Source organism: Carassius auratus, chromosome 1 (genome assembly GCF_003368295.1).
Source record: "Carassius auratus strain Wakin chromosome 1, ASM336829v1, whole genome shotgun sequence".
In the NCBI taxonomy this organism is placed as follows: Eukaryota; Metazoa; Chordata; class Actinopteri; order Cypriniformes; family Cyprinidae; genus Carassius; species Carassius auratus.
The window spans coordinates 26,651,435-26,673,334 of record NC_039243.1 but is presented as its reverse complement, the minus strand read 5'-3'; the positions used below and the strand labels follow the sequence as shown (position 1 = coordinate 26,673,334).

General features: G+C 36.3%; 3 protein-coding genes across 5 annotated transcripts; 1 reads left to right on the top strand and 2 right to left on the bottom strand.

Moving 5' to 3' along the window:
• Positions 1–1,653: 1,653 nt before the first annotated feature.
• LOC113106018 (recombining binding protein suppressor of hairless-like) lies at positions 1,654–10,229 on the bottom strand. Its single transcript, XM_026267523.1, has 11 exons — positions 10,150–10,229; positions 9,339–9,377; positions 9,148–9,243; positions 8,337–8,502; positions 8,063–8,237; positions 7,836–7,973; positions 7,245–7,357; positions 6,885–7,025; positions 6,643–6,798; positions 6,437–6,540; positions 1,654–5,570 (listed from the first exon to the last, which is right to left on the bottom strand). Exons 1-11 carry the CDS (start codon positions 10,167–10,169, stop codon positions 5,231–5,233), a joined length of 1,488 nt encoding a protein of 495 aa, XP_026123308.1. The 5' UTR covers positions 10,170–10,229; the 3' UTR covers positions 1,654–5,230.
• Positions 10,230–11,953: 1,724 nt separating this feature from the next.
• Positions 11,954–15,970, top strand: LOC113065372 (OCIA domain-containing protein 1-like). Of its 3 annotated transcripts, none has more exons than XM_026237716.1 (8): positions 11,954–12,092; positions 12,332–12,416; positions 12,509–12,562; positions 13,012–13,059; positions 13,136–13,265; positions 13,495–13,655; positions 14,965–15,111; positions 15,847–15,970. In XM_026237716.1, exons 1-8 carry the CDS (start codon positions 12,042–12,044, stop codon positions 15,882–15,884), a joined length of 714 nt encoding a protein of 237 aa, XP_026093501.1. In that variant the 5' UTR covers positions 11,954–12,041; the 3' UTR covers positions 15,885–15,970. The 3 variants fall into 3 exon arrangements, with proteins under 3 accessions (XP_026093501.1, XP_026092756.1, XP_026094241.1); XM_026236971.1 differs by having other exon boundaries at positions 14,962–15,111; XM_026238456.1 differs by lacking the exon at positions 13,012–13,059 and having other exon boundaries at positions 14,962–15,111.
• Positions 15,971–17,491: 1,521 nt separating this feature from the next.
• Positions 17,492–21,403, bottom strand: LOC113106014 (cysteine-rich hydrophobic domain-containing protein 2). The gene is made up of 6 exons (XM_026267513.1): positions 21,119–21,403; positions 20,200–20,254; positions 19,826–19,981; positions 19,136–19,192; positions 18,993–19,052; positions 17,492–18,877 (listed from the first exon to the last, which is right to left on the bottom strand). The coding sequence occupies exons 1-6, from the start codon at positions 21,244–21,246 to the stop codon at positions 18,827–18,829; spliced, it is 507 nt and encodes a 168-aa protein (XP_026123298.1). The 5' UTR covers positions 21,247–21,403; the 3' UTR covers positions 17,492–18,826.
• Between the last annotated feature and the right edge of the window lie 497 nt (positions 21,404–21,900).

Sequence of the window (21,900 nt, the reverse complement as noted above, 5' to 3'; positions counted from 1 at the left end):
ATAGCCTACACTAATTTGCTGAGAAGTTAACGTGGATAATGAATATCAATTAGGTTACGTGATTGTATGCATTATAACTGCAGAAATAGTTTTCAAGATATCTTTTTGTATTTTATAGAAAAAGCAACTGCTGCGGGTTTGGAACATGCCGGAATAAATTAAGGATTTTTTTAATTTGGGGGCATCTCTAAACCCAACTAGAGAATTATGACAATTTAATCTATTAGGCTAATTGACTTTATTAATAAGCATCCTATTCAAGAATCTTCCATTTATGGGGCTTTCACAGTGAAACAACACATTTGCTCTCTCATATAGGCCCATATGTACACACACACACAGACACACAATGTTCACACATCCTGGTCTCAGGATTAAATTTAGATCCCTGTCAGATAAACATGGTCGAAGACTCATACACTCAGAAACAGCAACAGAAATAAAGATTCAAGTCACACCTCAACAACCTCATATGGTCTAAAAATAAATCTGGGACATGAGCGAGTGGATGCCAAGCAGTGGGGGAAACGCTTGGCCCTTGAAACATGTACAAGTGACAGGTGTCTGTCATTGTAATTCAGGGCTAACTCACTTCAAAGTGAATATGAGAAACATCATCTCATTTATGCCCCTGGTGGCCAGATGTCGTCATTCTGTAATGGAAGCTTTGCTTCTCATTTGAGATGCTGACTTTAAAACATGAGTTTAGTTGTATATGTGTGTGTGTAAATGTGACAATTTGATGTTTCTGTCCTGTTGGTTAGAGTTGAACCACACAAAGTGGGAAATAGTGGGTGTATACAGAATGGTATACCACTGTACTATAAACTGTAGTGTTTTGTCTACTGTAGTTCAGCAGCACTGCATTCATACTGTGAACCATATGAAAATTGTATGTATACATGAAGCATCATTAAACCGCTACTTTTAGCATTTGACCAAATCACAATTTCTTTTGAGAGTTAGGACATTTATATTCAAAACTTGATTTAAAATGCAAAGGATAACCAAGGCGGTCAAATAATTATAATTTTAATGTAGTTTTTTATTTTATTTTACGGCAATAGTGTGAAATATTACAAATTAACGGTTCTATTTTTATATTTTTCAAAATGTAATCTAATGCTGTGATGATAAAGCTGAATTTTCAGCAGTCATTACTCCAGTCTTTAATGTCTCATGATCCTTCAGAAATTATCCTAACATGTATCAATATATACCAAAAGTGATAGTATATACATAGTTACAAAAGATTAAATTCAAAATGAATGCTGTTCTGATGAATCATTGTGGAATATTCCATAAAAATATTAGCAAAACACTGATTATCCATAATTAACAACTGAGCAAATCAGCATTCTAGAATGATTTCTGGAGGATCATGTGACACTGAAGACTGGAATAATGAATGCCGAATGAAAGAAAATACAATAAAAAAATAAGAATAATTTTAAATTATTCAATACAGTTCTTTACATTTGTAATATTTCACAATATTACTTAAAATTTATGTTCATTTATTTTTTTAGCCCATACAATAAAAGTCAATATGGTCCAGCATTTTTCATATCACACTGACTTTCATCGTATTGGCAAAAACCACCAAAACTTAATATATATAATTTTGTGTTCCATAAAAAAACAAAAATCATACAGTTCATGACGTTTTAATTTTTGCCTGAACTATCATTTTACGCACACAGTGGTCAGTATTGCAATCCCCATACCACACTTTCTTGATGGTTTTAATTTAGCACCTTAAAAAGACAAACATAAAAGAAAAACATTACACTTTTTGAATCTATTACAGTGTTTAGTGATCCATTCCAAAAGCAACAGATACACTGGCCCTTTAAGAGTTAGACAGCACCAATACAGTTCAAATCTGCTAGAGAGAATGCACTCAAAACTAAAACAGCTGGTAGCCATTTGGCAACGATGGTAACTTCCAAAATGTAAAACAAATTCATTGAAACGCTTGAAAAAACAGACATCAATTCTCACCTTTTTTTTTTTTGACAAAGATAACAGTGATCTAATACACTAGTTTCTGTTTAACTGCAAGCACAGTGGCACAGGTGATACTAACTTACTAACTAACACAAATGATGAAACGCAACATGGTTAGTCTTGAAATTAACCAATCAGGTCCTCTGATTTGAACACTCTGGAAGACAACTGGATACAAGAGAAAAATAACACTGAAAGCATAAATGGAAAAGTTATGCGTGACCTTCACAATTTGACCTTTAGATTTGGCAGTTTTCATTTCAGCACTTGCACATGGTATGCTTTAATATTCTTCCCTGATTGAGGAACTCGATGAAAAAAAAAAAGCTCACAGTAGATACTAGTTAATGGCTTTGCAAGAATTACTGGGTTCTGGCTTTTACTTCTTCCAAAGCAACAGTTTCTAATTCAGACCAAACAAGGCTGACAATAAAAAAAAAATGATACACAAATGAAGTTTCATAGAAATTTCCCCTCAATCATGGAAGAAATGTTTAGAAATATTAACATTAAAATAATATGTCATACTGTAATACAGCAATAATGTTGTATAAAAGAATCAATATAACATTTAGACTCATATATTAATATTAACCATGATAGAAACGGATACATTAAAAGAACCAAAACCACCGGCTGCTGTTCCTATATGAATCCCAAAAAGTAACAAAATGCAGTCCATACCATAAGTGTCTCTTTCTCTCGGATCCGATGATGCATGTAGAGTTGGGTGGGGGTGGGGGGGGGGGGAGTACATAAACAGGACAGCAAAAGAAACAAAGATTCACAGACATGAGATGACATTTTGCTCTGTGAATTATACTGTAAAAGGTATAAACAAACACTTATGTCATATTCACAAATGTTGTAGTGTAATATTCTACCAACAGATCCTGTTATTAAGCAGTAGTGGTTTAAGGCCTCATTTCTAGTTGCTTTAGACAATAGCAATAACAAAATTGAACATTTGGTATTAAGTTTTCATTTTTTTTTAATTCCATGTGGCATTGGCATAAAAGGGCACATTTTGACGCAGCAGTGATGTTCATGAAGGCTGTGCCACTTCTGCGGTTTCATGAATCAAAACATATGAAAGGAAGGATAAGATTTCAGTTCCTGTAATTTACACGCAGCAATGCGAGAACAAGTGCTTTTTCCGATTCTTTCCATTCAGCTTGACACCGCTAAGCTAGTTGACTATAAGCAGGGATGGGTCCAAAACAATCTAGTCAATTAGTGAAGTTGACTAGTTTATCTAGATTTTTAGTACAACAATTACACATTCAAACACCCATTTGAGCATCTCAGTACAAGTGTTGTGTTTAAGATGCCATGTTTCATTAAAAACATTCAACTAACTAGAAGACTGAACTAGCTGGTCAGGCCACCCACCAATGGCCAGATTTACTGAACAGAGCATATTAGCATAATCCCATAAAAAGTTAAAAACGTTGATAGGAGTGGAAAGTTTTGCGGGTGATCTAGACGATGTGCAAATTAATGTGTACAGACGCAGCCTGATCATTTCCAATGACCAACACAATCTAGCAAGAGGAGCAGGCATCTCAAGTGCAAAATGGGTTAAGACGTGATTTTTTTGCATATTAAATAATGGCGCAAACTACTGCAAACCTTAGTAAATCTCATTGCATGATTAATTTAAATACCTCACATTAATTGTCTAAAAGGGAAACTTCTTCAAATGAATACGCAATAAGATCAGCCATAAAAATAACCATGTCCTTGCCTTTTAATCACTAATTTTTCAATGTCTTCAGGAAATTATGACAATAGCTTCTTGACGCCGAAAGAGGGTTTGCAGTGGTGCAAGACGTTAGTAAATCTGACCCTAAATTGGTTGATTCTGAAAATGTCGCACATCCCTATCTAAAAAAAAAAAACACTAGAGAGATAACTCAAACTTTCATTCATGCATGCTACTTGTAACATGACTGTACTTACAGAACACCACACACACCACACTCACTTCTCTATATGGTTAAACCACATGACAACAAAGCAGCAAATTTCCTACATGCTGATTTTAGTCTGATACTAACAGTAAATCATGACACTGAAAGCGTGAATGATATGCAAATGAGACCTGTACAGTCCTTTCCTACCACAGGGTTTGAGTCAACCAATTAATTTGAAATCGCAGACCCATTTAAATAATTTTGTGCGCTTATGTTCAACTAAATGGAAGTCATTTGGTGTGGGATATTTTATAGGTTACTGTTATGTTGGCAGCTTGAATATCTATAGCCAATGAAAAAGGGCCAGATCAATGGCTATGTGTACGATATGGCACACACGGCCAACCGGCAAAGTCAGTTAAAGCTTTTGTGTTAAAGACTTCATATGAGAAAAAAAGTTTAACAAAGCAGAAGAGTCACCTTCTCCCAAATACACAAAAACGGCATCATTATTACATATTAGTTTAGTGGAGAAAAAAAAAGATTGGGGAAAAATACCAATATACATATTACAAAAGAGAAAGGGTCTGGTGAAACTCCAGAAGACTTAAGGCATTAGCCAAGACGAGTAAAGGCAGCTATAAGTTCAGGCTTTTAAAATGCCAGAACCATTTCCTTCTGAGCCCAAACACTCACAAGAAATATACAAAACTATTTGGTAACAAAAGTTTACTATATGTTATAAAACTGAAAAAGGTGAAAAATGTACCTTAGCTAAAGCTTATAAAATTATGTATCAATAAAAATAATAATAATAATAATATTCCTTGGTCCGTAAAAACTATATTACTAAAACTTTCCTTCCAAGCCTGGCGAAACAGTGCATTAAGCCCTTTAGTAGAAAACAACATCTCTCAAAGCAATTTCCAGCTTGCACTTACTTCAAAAAGGCTTTGTATTTTTTTTTTTTTCATGTAAGGCTTATGCATTGATCCTGTGGCATCTTGATCCACGGCACACATCACTTCTGTTGCCACATCCTCCGACATGAGGAAACAGATTGAAAAAGAACCGCAACAAAGAAAAACAGAGAGAGAGAGAGAGAGCAGAAGAGAGACATCTTCATTTGTTTTGTCCAGTCTCTGTGTGAAGTCTTGTCACTCGTTCTTCTCTCTCTGTCGCATCATTATCCGTTTTCGTGTTCTGTATCCCATGAATCTAGGGAAGTCTATGTGTGGACGAATCAGCATCTCTCACAAAGGCTCACTTACTCACACACGCAAACGCACATTGAGATTCCCAGGCTAGGAGACAGACATAGCTGAGGAAGAGGAAGATGAAGACACGCTCCCTGCTGCCATGTATCCTGCCTGGCTGTCCACGGCTGACGGCAGCAGTAGGCTGGAGGATGAGGAGGATGAAGATGGTGAGGTGGAGGAGTTGACCCGTAGTATGGCTCCCGCGGCGCTGCAGTGAGGACGCGGTCCTGGCTCTGGCGTGTAGGTAAATGTCAAAGCTGTGGAGTAGATGATGCCATCATTACGGACCAAGGTCACAGGAACCTGCACTGGCTGCCGAACCCACCGCCACCCCTCACGGAACGCAGAGATGTCGGGAACCACGCAGAGAACACTTTCACCACACCTGCAGGAAAAAGAACGTGCAAGCTTAAATTGCTGACCATCATGTAATGGATATTCTCAATATAACTACAACTATATTGCTCATCACGGGGTATCTGCAAAGCATCACCGACTATTAACATGCCATAAACTAGAAGTCATCCGATTCGAGCTTCGGATGCGTAAAATATTTGAACATTTGCTTCTAGACTGTATGCGACCATCTGAATGGATATGATGTATTCTAATCAAAACTATGAGCGTGAGGCTAGAATTAGCAATAGATTTCCACTTTAACATTATTCTGTGAACACCATTTCTGTAAAACAGAAGTTTAGAATAATTAAGTCAGACATAATTATTTTATCATTATTACATTGTTATTAATGTTGATTAGCCCCATAAAAAACCTAGTATGTTTTTATTTAGGGGGTCATTTGTTTTGTGTGGATATATTCATACATTCATTATATTCTTTAAAATTATTCCTTTTACCATGGTAAATAAGCTGAGTGTAAAAGTCGCTTCACGACCTATTTGAAAGTTCTGTGCGACTGCCACTAGGGGGAGAAATGCATAAATCGTATCCAAATGTCGGAGAGTGTAAAGGCGGTTAAAGACTTTAAGACCCTTATTACGAGTTATATCACCAAGTTAGATCATGTCCAAAGAGAGCAAAGTCATATGATCTCAAAATAAATCCTGTATGACAGATTCTTTAACTCAGTTAAACAGACTGTGGCACACATTCAATGAAGACTTAATGTTAACGTTATTTCCCTTCTACTCTGTTCACTTGAAAGAAGGTGTATCATGCATCAGACCTCTTATTTTGAAGCTGTTCTATTTGCTGAGCTGTACACACTTTAATTGGTGTGTTGGCTTCACCTGTACATAGTGTCTGCCTCTACATCTCCAAACCAGACTCTGAGGTTAGGCGTGAAGTTCTGTCCTGTCAGTTCCAGCATGGCAACATCTCCTCCTCCATTCAGCTACAACACCAAGCGTTCAAGGTTACTTTCGTACAAATAAAATGACAGATTTCTATGCTCTTTTAAAGTAAAAGTTTGATGTAATATGAAGCCATGCAATACCTGTAAACTTTCAACAACAGGCACGGGTGTGACAGGTGAGGGTACAGGGCCCATCCCCTCATAGAAAGTGTACTCTGCTTTGTCTGTGCTGATGATTGTCCATGACGCCCCATCGTTGATCATTTCTTTGTTTGTTTCTTTGGGACAGGGTGTGGCCTGGGAGTAGTAGGAGAATGATTTAATTGTTTACCATGATTTTAAAAATGATTCATTTATATTTCTAGAAGTACCAATGGACTTACCTGGAACTGAATTATCCTCTCTTGCGACAGGCAGAGGTACATCCTCTCTGTATCTTTAAGGTAGAAGGCACATTTATGTAGTTGGGACACAGGATCGTCAGCGTCCATTAGCGCCGTCTGCTTGTCCACTTTACGAATGACCTACACACAGACACACAACATTTCACCTCCTAAAAATCCCTGCTATGTAAATTGTTACACAAACATATTAGTACAAATAAAATAAAGGACGTCAATTCAGAGTCACAGCTATACATCATTCTCTGATTGAACAGGACACAGCTTCTTATCCAAATCATTTTGATACTGAACAATCACAGTTATTCTGACTGATGAATGTTAAAGTGGATAACAGCTTACAAGTCGTGGAAGAGCCATGCCTGTCACAGAGCACACCAGCTTCACCGTCTGACCGTAATGGATATAACCGTCTCTGACTGTAAACTCTTCTCCCTCTGACTCATCATCATCCACTGGAATTCAAAATTACACATTATTACAAATCCATAAACTAGAAAAAGTGCCCATTTAAAACAATTAAAAGACAGATGCATCAATTTTACACGTTTTCATTAGATGTAATGAACTGCTTGTGTCCCTCCAGATGCACTAGGGATCAATGTCCACTCTTGGTGCTGGTTAACATACTATATGTGACCACAAAACCAATCATAATTAGTACAGGTATATTTTTATCATTAGTAATATGCATTGCTAAGGTCTTCATTTGGACAAATTTAAAGGCAATTTTCTCAATATTTAGATTTTTTGTTACACCCTCAGATTCCAGATATTCAAATAGTGGTATCTCGACAAAATATTGTCCGATCCTAAGAAACCATACATCAATGGAAAGCTCATTCAGCTTTCAGATGATGTGTAAATGATGACTAGTTTTGTTGTCCAGGGTCACATATTGTGTTTAATAGACGTGTGTGATAAAATACTCACATAAATGAATGTAGAAGGCTCCCCACTGTTGTGAACTAGCATGGAAGTTTCCCCCTTCCACATGAAGGTACCGCGTACTGACAGTCTGAGACCGCAAGCGGTTAAAAAGAGCCACCTTCGTCCCAGAAGCTATGCACACTAGAATACATAAAAAAATGAGACGAGCAAACATTATGGACAAATTATGACTAATGTAGTCACACAAACAAGAAACTAATTTGACTCACGGTCTGCATTCTTCAGCGACTGTTTCTTTTTGGAAGGTTTGGAGATGACCTTGATTCGTTTGCTGAGGAAGACACCGATATCCGCGCTGTTCCCGTAGAACATTTTCACTGTAAGCATGAAGTGCTTCCGTTTGTCCGAGTCAGAAATGTACAATGTTTTTGCTGTGCAAAAATTCTGCAGAAGCAAAGCACAAAAGCTATGATACCAGAAAGGGATTTCCGAAGTTAAGAAAGGCAGCTGCGATATGTGTAGCAATAAAAATCCATAAAGCACCTTGCCCTCCAAGTTGAGCTGCTGCATCTCTTGTTCACTGTTTCCAATGCCGATAAAGGCACAAGGCTGAGACTCCTGCTCTGAGCAGCCCTCTCTCTCCATCTGCTCCTTCTTTTTCTTCCAGCCACAGCCCATCAGGTACACACATGGTGGAGGACAGAAGAATCTAACGAATCAAAGAGAATCTGAACTGATTAAACAATAATTCACCTGGATGCTTGTATAAGATATTTGATTTTACACAGCCCACCTTACATGAAATGTGAATGAGTTGTGTTAGCTGGACTTCCCAAAAACTTGATTCATAGTCATCATAAAACTCAATCCGTTTAACTTCTGAAATGTGCCATATACCCAAGTAAAACAGGATATTCAACAAGAAAAAAAAGCATTCCGAGAGATTTGACTAGACCAAAAACATCTTTATGACCCCAATAACATCTCTATTGGGGTCTATTTAAGTAACAGGGTCCATATTCATCAGTAATCAGAAATGCGTGTAACAAATGCATTCTGACACATTCCAGAAAATGCCAAAAGACTTCACCAACCATTTTATATATATATATATATATAAGAACACATTTAAATAACAGGTGTAAAAGCTAATGTATCTCAGCTGACCATTTATGATCAGATCAGCCAAAATTATGACCGTGATGATTTATTATCCATGGTTAGACCAAAAATCTTTATTATCCACCTTAATAGGCTCAGTTGTGATTTTTTTTTTAATGTTGACTTTCTTCACTGTCCATAACACACATAAACATTTATGCATACACAGTTATGGCTAAAATCCATCACTCACCTTTTTTCATTGCCGTATGATTTCTGTGCGACTTTTGCATGCAGTATGAGTACTGTCTGATCTCCTCTCTCCTTCAAGTAGTTGCGCATTGCCTCTCTGCAAAACCACACAATACAATAGAAAAATGTATTTAAGCTGTAGTTTCCAAATGAATGCTTAAGCATTACACATGAACTTTACTGTGCACTTACCTTGTTAAACGCTTTGGCTGAGGGAGCTCCCCAAATTTCCTACAAGACACAGTCGAGACACACTTCAAACATCACTCCGATTAACACTACAAAATAGTAATAATGCTGGAAAACAACAGTCACATCCAAGCATTTCTGAGCAGGATATACAAGTTCAAACGTACATAAGTGGATGTCTCACTAGGTTTTGAGACATCCAATATAAACCTTAAAGTTAAAATACATAATACATTTTACATGTTAATGAGGGGATGCTACAAATTCACAATTTTAAAGTTAAGCAGTTTAATTAAAAAGTGTGACATTAATCAAAAGAGAACGCTTTAAATCATCTTGAAAGATCTCAGTCTCTGTTACGGAATCACTAGACTAGCTAACTTGGCTGGCTAACATCTGCTAACCTGCCCCCTCTCTGTCTTGTAACGTAACGTTACACCAACTCACAAGTTGGCTCAATTTTTATACATTTTTAAAAGAATAAAGTAAGTTAAAGTTTCACAACACGCCGTCAACACAATTTCATCTTTATAGTTAAAGATTTGTTCTCCACAGTATTCAGTGTTTATGGAAAACTGCTGAAAGTCTATCAGCTAACGTTAACTAAAAGCTAAGCGGCTAAGTGAATAAAAGAGCCCATCGTAGAAAATCTCAAAACCCACACAGAAGTACGTCGAAACGGGCTACTAGCACAGAGACAAGCGGCTATGGGTGTAAAGAAATAAACCAAAGCAAGTTATCTTAACTAAACAGACAAAACTTGTTTAAGCTGTGACTTTTCCATGCCCCGTTCGTTGATAATTTCGCTGCTTACCCTGTCACAACAGGCGCCATCTTCAACCTCTCTCTAATAACGCCAACAATCGCGAGATTTCCAGCACCACGCTGCAGACTGCATTTACACGAGGGGGAGGGGCAGTGTGAGAAGCGGGGGGGGGGGGGGGGGTTAGTTGTAAATGCGTGGGAAAGTTCTGAAGTCACGCGAGAATTCGCGCTCGCTTACTATGGGAGTGTTTGAGAGCGGGTCCCTTGTCTGTCATCGCGAGAGTCAGCAGCGGACGGCTTCCAACCAAACGCGTGTGAAAGTTCTCACGATGGGAAGAGTGACCGCACCTTTTGAAGCGCGGGCCGTGAGAAAAAGATTTCTAGAAGGAAGGAAGCCAGGGGACTTCGACACCTGCAGCAGGAAATAGTGATCTGGCGTGGGGCCGTTAAAAAGGATGTTATTAAAAGTCTTTAAAAGTTAAGAGTATAATAAAAAGTTCAAGTTTTCACCTCTTTCAATAGCATATGTTAGATCAATGATTATGAAAGCAATCATTATGTAAATCTACACATTGTGTGTGAACTAATTAATGCGATAGTTCTGTGATACCAACTGAAGTACTTTCATATCACCAGATGGCAGTATTGTTTCACTGTGGAAATGTATTATACCACAAACTGGAGACAAATGCAAAGAGAATTTACTGCGAAACAATTTATTTTACTCAGAAATCTCACAAATAACGACAATTAAAACGACAAGTAACACATTTTATTTCATTACTTGATTACATTTTCAGTACAGGAGAGTGTGCTGATTTGAGCATGTGGGGAAGATGAGCCACCCCATGTTTCCAGACAAACTTTGAAGAGTTAACAGTTTTACTGACCTTATGATGGAGCGGCCCATGGAATAATTAGTTCTGGGGTGCAGTAATCTACCTCAGATCAACTATTTATGCTCAGCTATGATTCGCATTAGTTAACACAAGGTGTCAAAATATGTAAAAGAAAAGCATACTAATATTATTGATGCACTGAGATCTTTCTCACCTTTTCTCCATAGAGATTCAAATGTGAAAAAAATAACTAGTGTTACTTATAATCAGTGCATTTTAGTAGTATTTTCATTTATATTATATTATTTATTCATATTTTGAGTTAGATTTTATTTTTATATTTTCAGATTTCATTCATGTTTATTGTTTTTATTATTTGTAGCTTTAATTAATTTTATTTCTGATTTAGTTTTAGTAATTTAATACTTCAAATTTAACCTCAAACTTTATTTCAGTTAGTTGACAAGTTGACAACACTTAATCTTTTAATGATTTTTGTTGTTGTTGTTGTTGTTTTAAATCTAATTTTAATATTTTATTTTATTTCCACTTTATTTCAATTACCAAAAACTATTTTTAATTATTACTATTTGTAATGTGCTTGTATTTTCTGCATCAAAATCAACTCAGTCACCCAAAGAAGTTTCAATAAACAAATTCAACACATAGAGCTGAAAATTAACTTGAAACGATCTTGTAATAATTAATTAATTCATAATCAAATATTAGATCATGGTAGCAGACTGTCAGTAAATGAGCTGGGTCTATCCCACGTGTTCTTATATGTTACGTGTAATGTAAATGTGGTTTGATAAGTACTTTCACTTAAAAATGTTTACTTATGAATTTGTTAGTATATAGTTTAGGACTTAAACATTTTATTTATTTATTTTTATGACCACTTTGAGAAATAACACGAAGTGGTAGAGTCAGTGTTGCTATTCCACGTCAAACCGCATGGTGGCACTAAAAGCTGGTCACCCATGAACTCTTACAGTAGCACAGTCGAGGAAGAAGGTTTCAGTGGGTTTGACATTTGTAAGCGTGACTAAAAATACATAAATAAATAGTGAGTACTGCAACCAAAGACGTCGGATGTACAATGTCCCAGCAGTTTCCAACCGACCCTGAACGGCCAGGAAATGCAGTCTTGGTGTGTTTGGTAACAAACATCACCTAAAAAGGCAGAAAATAAGTGATGTTGACAGGTTATGCTCTTTAATTCTGATTGCAGTTGGTCCTGCATGAATGCATTCTAGATCTCATCTGTCTTACTACTGCAATACCACGTTTTTGTCGTTTTCATATTTTGTGGGGTTTAAAATGAAATGTCTAGGTGGTGTTTCGCATAAGCGGTCTAATAATAATAATATGTTTAATGTGTATATGTAGGGTCCCACGGGAATTGGCTACATCCCCACCGAGGAGGAGAGGAGGGTGTTCAGGGAGTGCTACCAGGAAAGTTTCTGGTACAGATGTGAGTGGAAATCCAGTATTTTTAGTCATTATTGTGCTTGTGGTTTTGTTGATATCATAAGTGAATTCTGCTTCTGTCTATAATTCATACAGCTCTTCCTATATCTGTCATCAGCATGGGCTTCACTCAGCTCCTTATCTCGAGAGGTGGGTTTATATTTCATGCAAATTATAAAATGTGATATTAGGTTGTTATATGCTAATGTCAACTATTAGCTATGTACTGATATAATATTAAAGTTAAAATTAATAATTTAAGGGTGCATTAAAGTGGTCAAAAGTGAAATAAAAAAAGTGTTAAAATAAATGCTGTTCTTTGGAAAATCCTATATATAAAAATATCCTGAAAAAATGCTGTTTCTTAAGCATTAAATCAGTATATTATAATGATTTCTAAAAACTTATATGACACTGAAGGCAAAATTTAAATACAATAACAGTTATTTTAAATTGTGATGATATATTTCACAATATAACTGTTTTTCTATATAACTGATCAAATAAATGCAGCCTTAGTGAGCAAAAGAGCCTTCTTCAAAAGCATGAAAAAATATATTTTAATCTTTTAAACAGTAGTGTAACTCTATTTGTTTCAGGTGCTCTTACGGCTTCCGGTAGATTTGGATCTTTGCCCAAAGTAGCTAGTGAGTAAAATGTACTGTTACTGAGAAGGCTTATAGATGGAATATTAAATCCAAGTATGTGTTAAATATGTGTTAGTTGCTGGTGTTTTGGGGTACCTCGGAGGGAAGATGTCATACGTGAAGACATGTCAGGAGAAATTTAAGAGCTTGGAGAACTCACCACTGGGAGAGGCACTGAGACAGAGACAGCGCCACCAACCACCAGTGTGAGCAACAACATGCACAGACATTTGAACCAAAATTTAAAGGGGTGGCGTGTGATTTCAGTGCCACTAGCATCACCACATTCTCAAAGGATTCCTTAACACTCCCACTACATGCTTTCTGTCTTCTGTGGAACATAAAAGAAGATATTTCGATTTTTTTCCCCCAAACAATGGTTGAAATGGTCTATTGGTCTATAGTTGGTCTTTAGTTTACTTTAATGTATTTCAGGTTTACCCATAAGCACCCAGAACTGAGTGGTCCAAACAAACCTGACTTTGAGCCAACCTTTCAACTTGATGATCAGAGGAATCAGTCCTTCTCCTATACAAGTGATTTCACTTACAGTGACCCCATGTCCCCAGCAACTCACTCTGACACCCAAATTACGGGTAGGTTAAAGCTGCTTCATCTGTTTGCATTCAGATTTGCTGTAGAGGACATTACAACAATGGTGAAACTGATAATCACAATTATTTTGTTCAATTTAATCATGATTGCTTTCTACAATTCAACAGACTTATTGTACTCAAGCACAAATCAAGAGAACATCAACAGATGCAGGGTTTATTTTCCCTCATCTAGTTTTCTAATTTATCATACTTAACAAAAACATTAAGGCACTTTCTATTATAAACTGGTAAAACCCTAAGAAGCTTCTCTCAAAAGCTTACAGTAAAATTCCTAATATTAATTCTAAATTAATATTAATTACTAAATTACCCCCCCCCCCCCCCCCCCCCCCACATACACACACACACAATTAAAACAACGAACAGACTTTGTAGGACAGATCCACCATCACAAACTATATGGTTGAGATTCATGTCAACTCACGATTCAATTCGATTCACTTTTTTGAGATTTAATACAAATTATAAATTAAATGTGTCCTTTTATTATTGCTTGGATAAAACGCTGCACATTTCTTTGTGAATTTGAAATATAAAACTACAATAATATACTAATATAGCAATTGCATATTATTGGTCTTTTGTTGGTTCTGATTGCTTCCATTGTCCTCATTTGTAAGCCCCTTTAGGAAAAAGTGTCTGCTAAATAACAAAATGTAAATAACAATACTAAATTGAAATGTTAAAACAAGCCCCAAATCAAATAAATAACACACAAAAAAATATATAATCTCTTCATATAAACAAAATAAGGCTTTGTCTGTGCTTTTTCAATTTAAAATTAGAGGAAACCACTGCATTTTAACCATGAACCAACAAAGATGCTGCATACTTGTAACATGAGCAGTTTTTAATCTAAATTAGAAAATTCTAAACTTGAAGGAAAAACAGAATGTTTTGACACTTGAAGCGTTTCTTTGGTTACTTCTGTAAACAAAGCAGCACTGCACTTATGAACGTTAATATGCATCATACAGAGGCTGAGAATAAAAATGAAAAAACATCTAAACTTTTCTATAAACAGTAAGTTCCCCTCAGACATACATTCATATAAACTCCTACCCCTAATTGAATCGTGATTTGTTTGGCATCTCAACCGATTTGAATTACAGATTTGAAAAGATTTTCTACCGGCTCGCGGTTAATTATGTCATCCCTACTTTATAACCCATCTAGCATTTGCTGGAGATTTCATTTCTTCGAATATTAAAAGAGAAATTCACTCCAAAATTAAACTGATGTAATTTACTTCATAGTGAAATTTGAAAACATCCCTCTAATCCAGCAGAACCAAATTACATTGAGGAGGATGTACAGAAGAAACACATGCTGTACGAGGAGTTGCGGAGTAAGAACAGGGAAAACTATGAAGTTATGACTCCGAAACCAGAGACACTGTTGAAGCCTTCGGCCGAGACCAACACAGCCAAGAGAGGTGAGACCTTATAATAACCTACATCCTAACTAAAATACCCAAATGGACATGGAGAAATAAAAAGTTACTATTTTTTAAATACGTGTCAGGTTGAGACACAGGTTCAGTTTACTAAATAAATACTTATAACTGAGATCTGTCAGTTGAATTTGTTTGATATTGTATTATGCCAAAGCCAAGAACATTTTTCTTCAAATGTTTGGGGTTGGTAAGATTTCTTATGCTGACCAATGATTTAATTGTAAATACATTTAAAAAATGACAATATTTTTCAATATTATTTCAGTTTAATCAATTTCCTGCACTTTTAAAAATGTAATTTATTCGTGTGAATATTCAGCAGTAAATACCCCAGTATTCAGTGTCACATGGTCCTTCAGAAATCATTCTGATAGGCTGATTTGGTGCTCAAGAAACATTTCTTATTGTCAGTGTTGATAAGTTAATATTTTTGTGAAAACATCAAAAGAAAAACATTATAATTCCAGGATTTTGTTTTTGACGAATAAGGAGTAAAAAAAAAATTAATGTTTGACCTAAACAATATATAAATGTTTCTACAGTTACTTTTGATCAATTTTACAAAAATTAAATAAATAAATTTGAATACAAATCTGTACTGACCGTGAAGTTTTTTTTCTGTTTTAAGTTAGAGTAGTGTTTTTTACATATACTAGTATAATAATACTAGTACCTACTGTATATACATTCATTTTTTTTTTTTTTTATAAACAGGGAAGAAGAATATATATGGCGACACATGGGAGGAGTGAGAGCTGCTTCAGCACCATTTCACTGTCTAGAACCGCTGTCTGTAACTGATGTCTTCTACAATACAGATGTCTAAATGTGTCTGAGAGATGTGTGTTGTTGGCTTTGTATCCATGTAATTGAGGTTGAGACAGTTTTTGTCTTTAAAGGGGTGGTTGATTGCGATTTCTCTTTTTTTAACTTTAGTTAGTTTGTAATGTTGCTGTTTGAGCATAAACAATATCTGTTTATAAGTTGCAACACTGAAAGTTCAGTGCAAACGGAGATACCATATTTTTCGGACTATAAGTCGCACCTGAGTATAAGTCGCATCAGTCCAAAAATAGGTCATGATGAGGAAAAAAAACATAAGTCGCACTGGACTATAAGTCTCATTTATTTAGAACCAAGAGAAAACATTACCATCTACAGCCACAAGAGGACACTCTATGTCTTCAGTGTAGACTACAGGAGCACAGAGCAGCATAGAGCGCCCTCTCGCGGCTGTAGACGGTAATGTTTTCTCTTAGTTAATTTTTCTTGGGTTATGTCAAATTAATTTTGATAAATAAGTCGCACCTGACTATCAGTTGCAGGTCCAGCCAAACTATGAAAAAAAAGTGCGACTTATAGTCTGGAAAATACGGTATATCTTTTAAAATTCTGTCAGTTAAATGGGACTACAAGCTCGTTCTTCCCAGATACATTACTTCATGAACCCAGATAAAGCCTGCCACCGGGAACATGCAACAAAGGGGGCGAGGCCATACTGTGCTACTTTATAGAATAGGAAGAGAAAACTAGGGGTGCACGTAAAAATCTGTGCATATATGAATCGCAATTCTGTCTTCTATGGTTTGTAATGGATGTCGCCCTGCTCTGCATCTCTCGTGGTTTAGCGAATCACAACACAATGAGCCAGCCGACCAATCTCAGCCAATTGCATATTTCTGTAATATGCGAGGGAGGGGCTTCATAATAACAGGAAATAAATCGAGGTGTTTGTCAGAGAAGGGACAGATTGGTGTGGAATAAAGGTAAATTATGTGAAAAAGAATGCGTGAACATGAACACGTTAGACTGTACCCCATAAACAAAATCAAGCCTAGAAAAAAAAAACTAGTAAACCACCCCTTCAAATTGTGTACAGCTCTATAAATTAATAATAGCAGCAAGATTTTTTTAATTTGTAAGGATACACTTAGGTGTTTACATTCCAGGAAGATCATTCTAATGGTGCTTTCCTGCTCAAAAACTGGTCCCACAGTTCCTTTAGGATTGTGGTCCAGTTGCTATTGTACTTTGAGAGTTTTTATCACAACATGAAGTTGATTATCATTTACAAGTCTCTATAACATCAGATCCCTGATCTTTTTCCCCCCTACTCATTTCATCAGCACAATTGCACAAATTATTAAGGTCAGCAGTACATTTGATTCAGTGATGAGTTACATGTCATTGTTTAATATATGAGATTCATAAACCCCTTATCTGAAGTATGAGCAATTATCAGCTGGTAAAGTTTTAAGAAAGACTAAACCACAATAATTGTGCTTAATTTAATATTTAACTCTTTGAATTCAAACGGACATCACAATATTCAGCATTAAATGGAAAAATGAAACTAAAATCAAGTTGGGCATATTTTATTTCTGTACATACATTGTACATAAATACGCTGAAATTATTTTTGAAAAATAAAGACGATGTCCCTGGGATTTGGGATGACATCAGACGAGAGATAGGAAATGGTAACTTCAGTAATAATATTGGTAATCACACACACATACACACACACTTTATAAATTTCAAGTTTTAAGATCTAATAACCAATTGTTTTATTGAGTATTGGGACATAACTGTTTTATTAACCTACAACTGGATACATTTACATAAATATAGCCCACTACGAGAAAATGTCTGCATAGGACTCCTGACCCAGGATTGAAACAATGATGAAAAAACTAATTAAGTAAAAAATATTTAACAAAAAAAAAAAAAAAAGCCTATACCGCCCCGGAGAAACTCTGATATTTTAAAAACTTTTTTATTTTTGCATGACCCCCAATAATTTGCTGTAATGAATTAACTTTTTCAGTGACCCAACAAACCTATAAATGTTTGGTCTCACTTGTGAACAAAATTACAAACTAAATATCTCAGGGACAGACTGAAATAATCACCCACACCCACACAAATCAAGAGACAAATATTTGCTGCTCGCCTTTTTAAACCGAGCAAGTAAACAAGGATTTAAAAAAATACTCAAAAATAATACTCAAAAGCAAACAAATCTGATCTGTGCTGCATCACTTCCCGCATCCGGTCAGTGACTTCAACTAGACTCAAAAGTCCTGTCAGAGTCTAGATGCTGCGTGGCACAGTCAGTGGTTGATTGTCTTTGTATCTGGATGATCATTTGTGAGAAGGAGGGATGGGGAACTATGCATTGTGCATTGACCGGGTCCATTTGGCTCCCAGCTAACTGAAAATCCATATGAATCATTCCTAACATCCATATTTTTAATGAATACAGTAAAAGAGTTTAATTCTACAGTTGCCACTTCCTCGAGCCATTCTTCACTGATCCGTTCCACAGTGATGGTTGTTGTCGGCAAAAGAAAGTCACTTAGCTAGTATGCAGACGGTGTGTGTGATTTAATTAAGGTATAGTAGACGTTCCGGTTTGGAGCTTTAGAAGTGATTTTCCGTGGCCTCCTCGCTGGCTCTGTGTACCATGTGACAGTAAAGGTCACTCTGTATGTATTCATGCGCTCGCAAAACCAGAATCAGTCTGTGTGTATGTGGGTTGTAAACAGTGCTTTCTCGGTGAGGAGTGCTGTGAGTCGCTGGCTCAGAGTTTGGAGGGAGATGGGACGACGCCACATGATAAAACCCATGACTGTACCGGAGAAAGGCACCTCAGGAAGACCACGCCGGAGGGACGAGCTCTGGCCCGCCACAGCTAATCCGGCCTGAAGATGGGAATCTTGGGTAGAAACTCTATCAGGATGACCTATAAATAGGACAGAGAGATGTGAGGATTGTGAAGTTACGCGCTTCACTATTTATTTTATTTGAAACAGTCACTGTGCAATTAGATTTGGCTGTGTTTGTTGTTGTTGGCTTACATATTCCATCATGTTGTTGGTTTCACACTTCCTTTTGCTGAGCCTCCAATGCAAACATAGCTAAATGAACAGAGGGCACGTAGGAAAATTAGCACCAGAGAGGAAAATACAAACGGCAAACAAGCAAGAAACCTTAAGCATACCTTGTGATACAATCTGTTGTTTTCCCAGTCCAGTAACTTCTCTATGGATCTGCGTGTCTATAGGTGAAAGAAGACATTATTCAGCATTCAAAAGGTTTAATAACTTTAAAATAGCTTACGGTTTATGTCCTATAATGTACATTACTGTAGAAAAGTTTGGAGTCTGTAAGTCTCTTGTGCTAACCAAGGCTGCATTTATTTGAAAAAAATTCAGTAAGTATGGTGAAATATTATTACAATTTAAAATAAGTTTTCTATTTAAAAATATAATTTACTCCTGTGATGGCGAAACTGAATTTCAGTGTCACATAATTAATTAAATAATTATAAGGAACTGATTTGTTGCTCAAGAAACATTTCTTTTTATCAATGTTGAAAACTTTTATTATTATTATTTCAAGTTAAATGGTCAAACCATCAAAATAAAAATGAATTGCAACGTCTATGGATATTTAAAAGTAGAAAGGTAGAACTCGTCTTCTTTATTAAAACTTTGTTGAACTTGCTGAGCCTTCTTGCTTGCAGAACTTACAATATTACACCATGTGGGGAAAAATTTCTATGCACTCGATATTTGTGTTTTTATAAACTAATTTCCCCCAGTAATTGACAACATACCACCAATGCTTTCAATAAAGCTAAACTTCTATTATACCAGGAACTTCCCTAGAAGGGACAGAACAAACTGACCCTCTTGCTCAGACAGATGACCGGCCACAGACTAAAGCCCAGTGTACAGCAACAGCACAGACAGCCGCACAACAGCCAGCGCACATTGACTGGGAGAGCCTTCCTCAGACAGCTGTTCACATTGTTTATGCTGGCTTTGAACTCCTCTGGTGCGACCTGTAAATCAACAAATAAAGCAAGAACCCATGTCAGACCTCAGAATTATATATATCTCATTATATAAATGTAACAGTGGCACACCATTCCTTTTCCTTTCTGAATACCAGTAACAACAGACATTGAGGCTTTTAATTTATTCTCATTGAGAATTAGTAAAATACAATTCTGCATGCAATATTATTTATTTGAGAAAAACCCACTGAAATTAAACTTACCTTCCCTGTTAGGGCTGAGGGGAACTCAGACTCAAATTTATTGCTCAGTCCAAACCTGCAGGGAGGAAAAATAAATAAGGTTTGGGATATCAACTTCTTAAACTTCAACAAAAGCCACAATATTTACAGTATATCTACCTTAATACTCTATAGCATATATATATATATATATATATATATATATATATATATATATATATGTGTGTGTGTGTGTGTGTGTGTGTGTGTGTGTGTGTGTGTATTTTATACTGAAACCAAGGGTTTTAATCCTGGGCATGCTAGGGGGTCCATTGAAAAGTTTAGAGAAAAACAGTGTAATAAATAATGAAATTATATCAAATAAAATAATTATAGTAAATGAAAACTACATTAAAAAGTAAATAAATTACTAAATATATTCATAATTTTCACAGTATATATTGGGTCTTTATACAAGAAAATACAGATGCCTAGGTCCTAAGCATGAAGATTTAGATTCATACTAGACATGGTTCGCAAACGAATGAAAGATTCATTATTTTACTCACTCTTGTGATATTCCCATATGTTTTAATAACTTTAACAAATAAATAAAATTTGGCAGCCGCAGTCACAATTTCCTTTCAAAAAAGATGTGAACGATGACTGAGGCTGTGAGATGGAACTTCTGAAATAAAGTCACACTAGAGTGTGATCACAACTGACCACAAGACTTTAGTTTTTGAGTGAACTATGCCTTTAAATGTTCAATATATTTATATAGCAGCAGCATTTAGGGCATATAATGCACATTCGAACATTTCAAATGCTTTCTAGACTGTTAAACTAGGTTTTCAGACTAGTCTTAGCTGCTGTAGTGACGCTGCTTAGCGTGTCTCCTGTGTCTCTAAATGATTGATAATCTGTATACGAGCAGATCCAGAGCTGCCGGGTGTCTTACACAGTGACGTGTCCGGATCCGCGCACTATCACCGGGTCCGGAGCATATTTGAGCAGCTGCTCCTCCGCGGCCCTGTCCTCGTCCTCTTCTTCCTCTTCCTCGTAAATCTCGTCAAAGTCCTCCATCATCTCCCCCTCCTCGGCCTCTATGCTTCCCGAAAGAAGCGCCGAGAAAGACCGTGTTTCGCACTCGTTACGCAAATATTTGCAGTAACGCTGATCGCACGGCCGAGAAGAGAAACGACGGTACCGAAATCCGGATCAAAATATCAACATCCGCCGAAAGTCTCGGGCGGTTTGATCTCGGGATACATCGCGAGAGTATGTAAATCGCATTCACTGTTTGGGGCTCATTCAATTTATCGGGGTGTGACCTGCATTGTTTATAACTAGTAAAATCAAGTGATAGTTGACATAATACCCCCTTAGCAGCACGATGAAGGAATAAAACTATTCTTCAGAGTTAAATGTTTCCCTCTTAGTTTGCGTTTGCTATTGTACGAGGTACATTAAAAGCTTTATTATGGTGTATAAATATAATCTGCCAAGCTATTTAAATGATTATTAAATATAATTTTATTAAACAAAGAGATGAAGAAATATTGCCTTCATATACATTGTATCCTAGAGTTTCTAAATATTAGCAACTTGTTATATTTAGTACACGGCTTGCCAAGGAATTAATACTTTTAATAAGACTTTTCTTTCTTTTTGGAGAATAAAGGATAAAGGTTTCTTGAGCACAAAATCAGCATAGTAGAGTGATTTCTGAAGGATCGTATG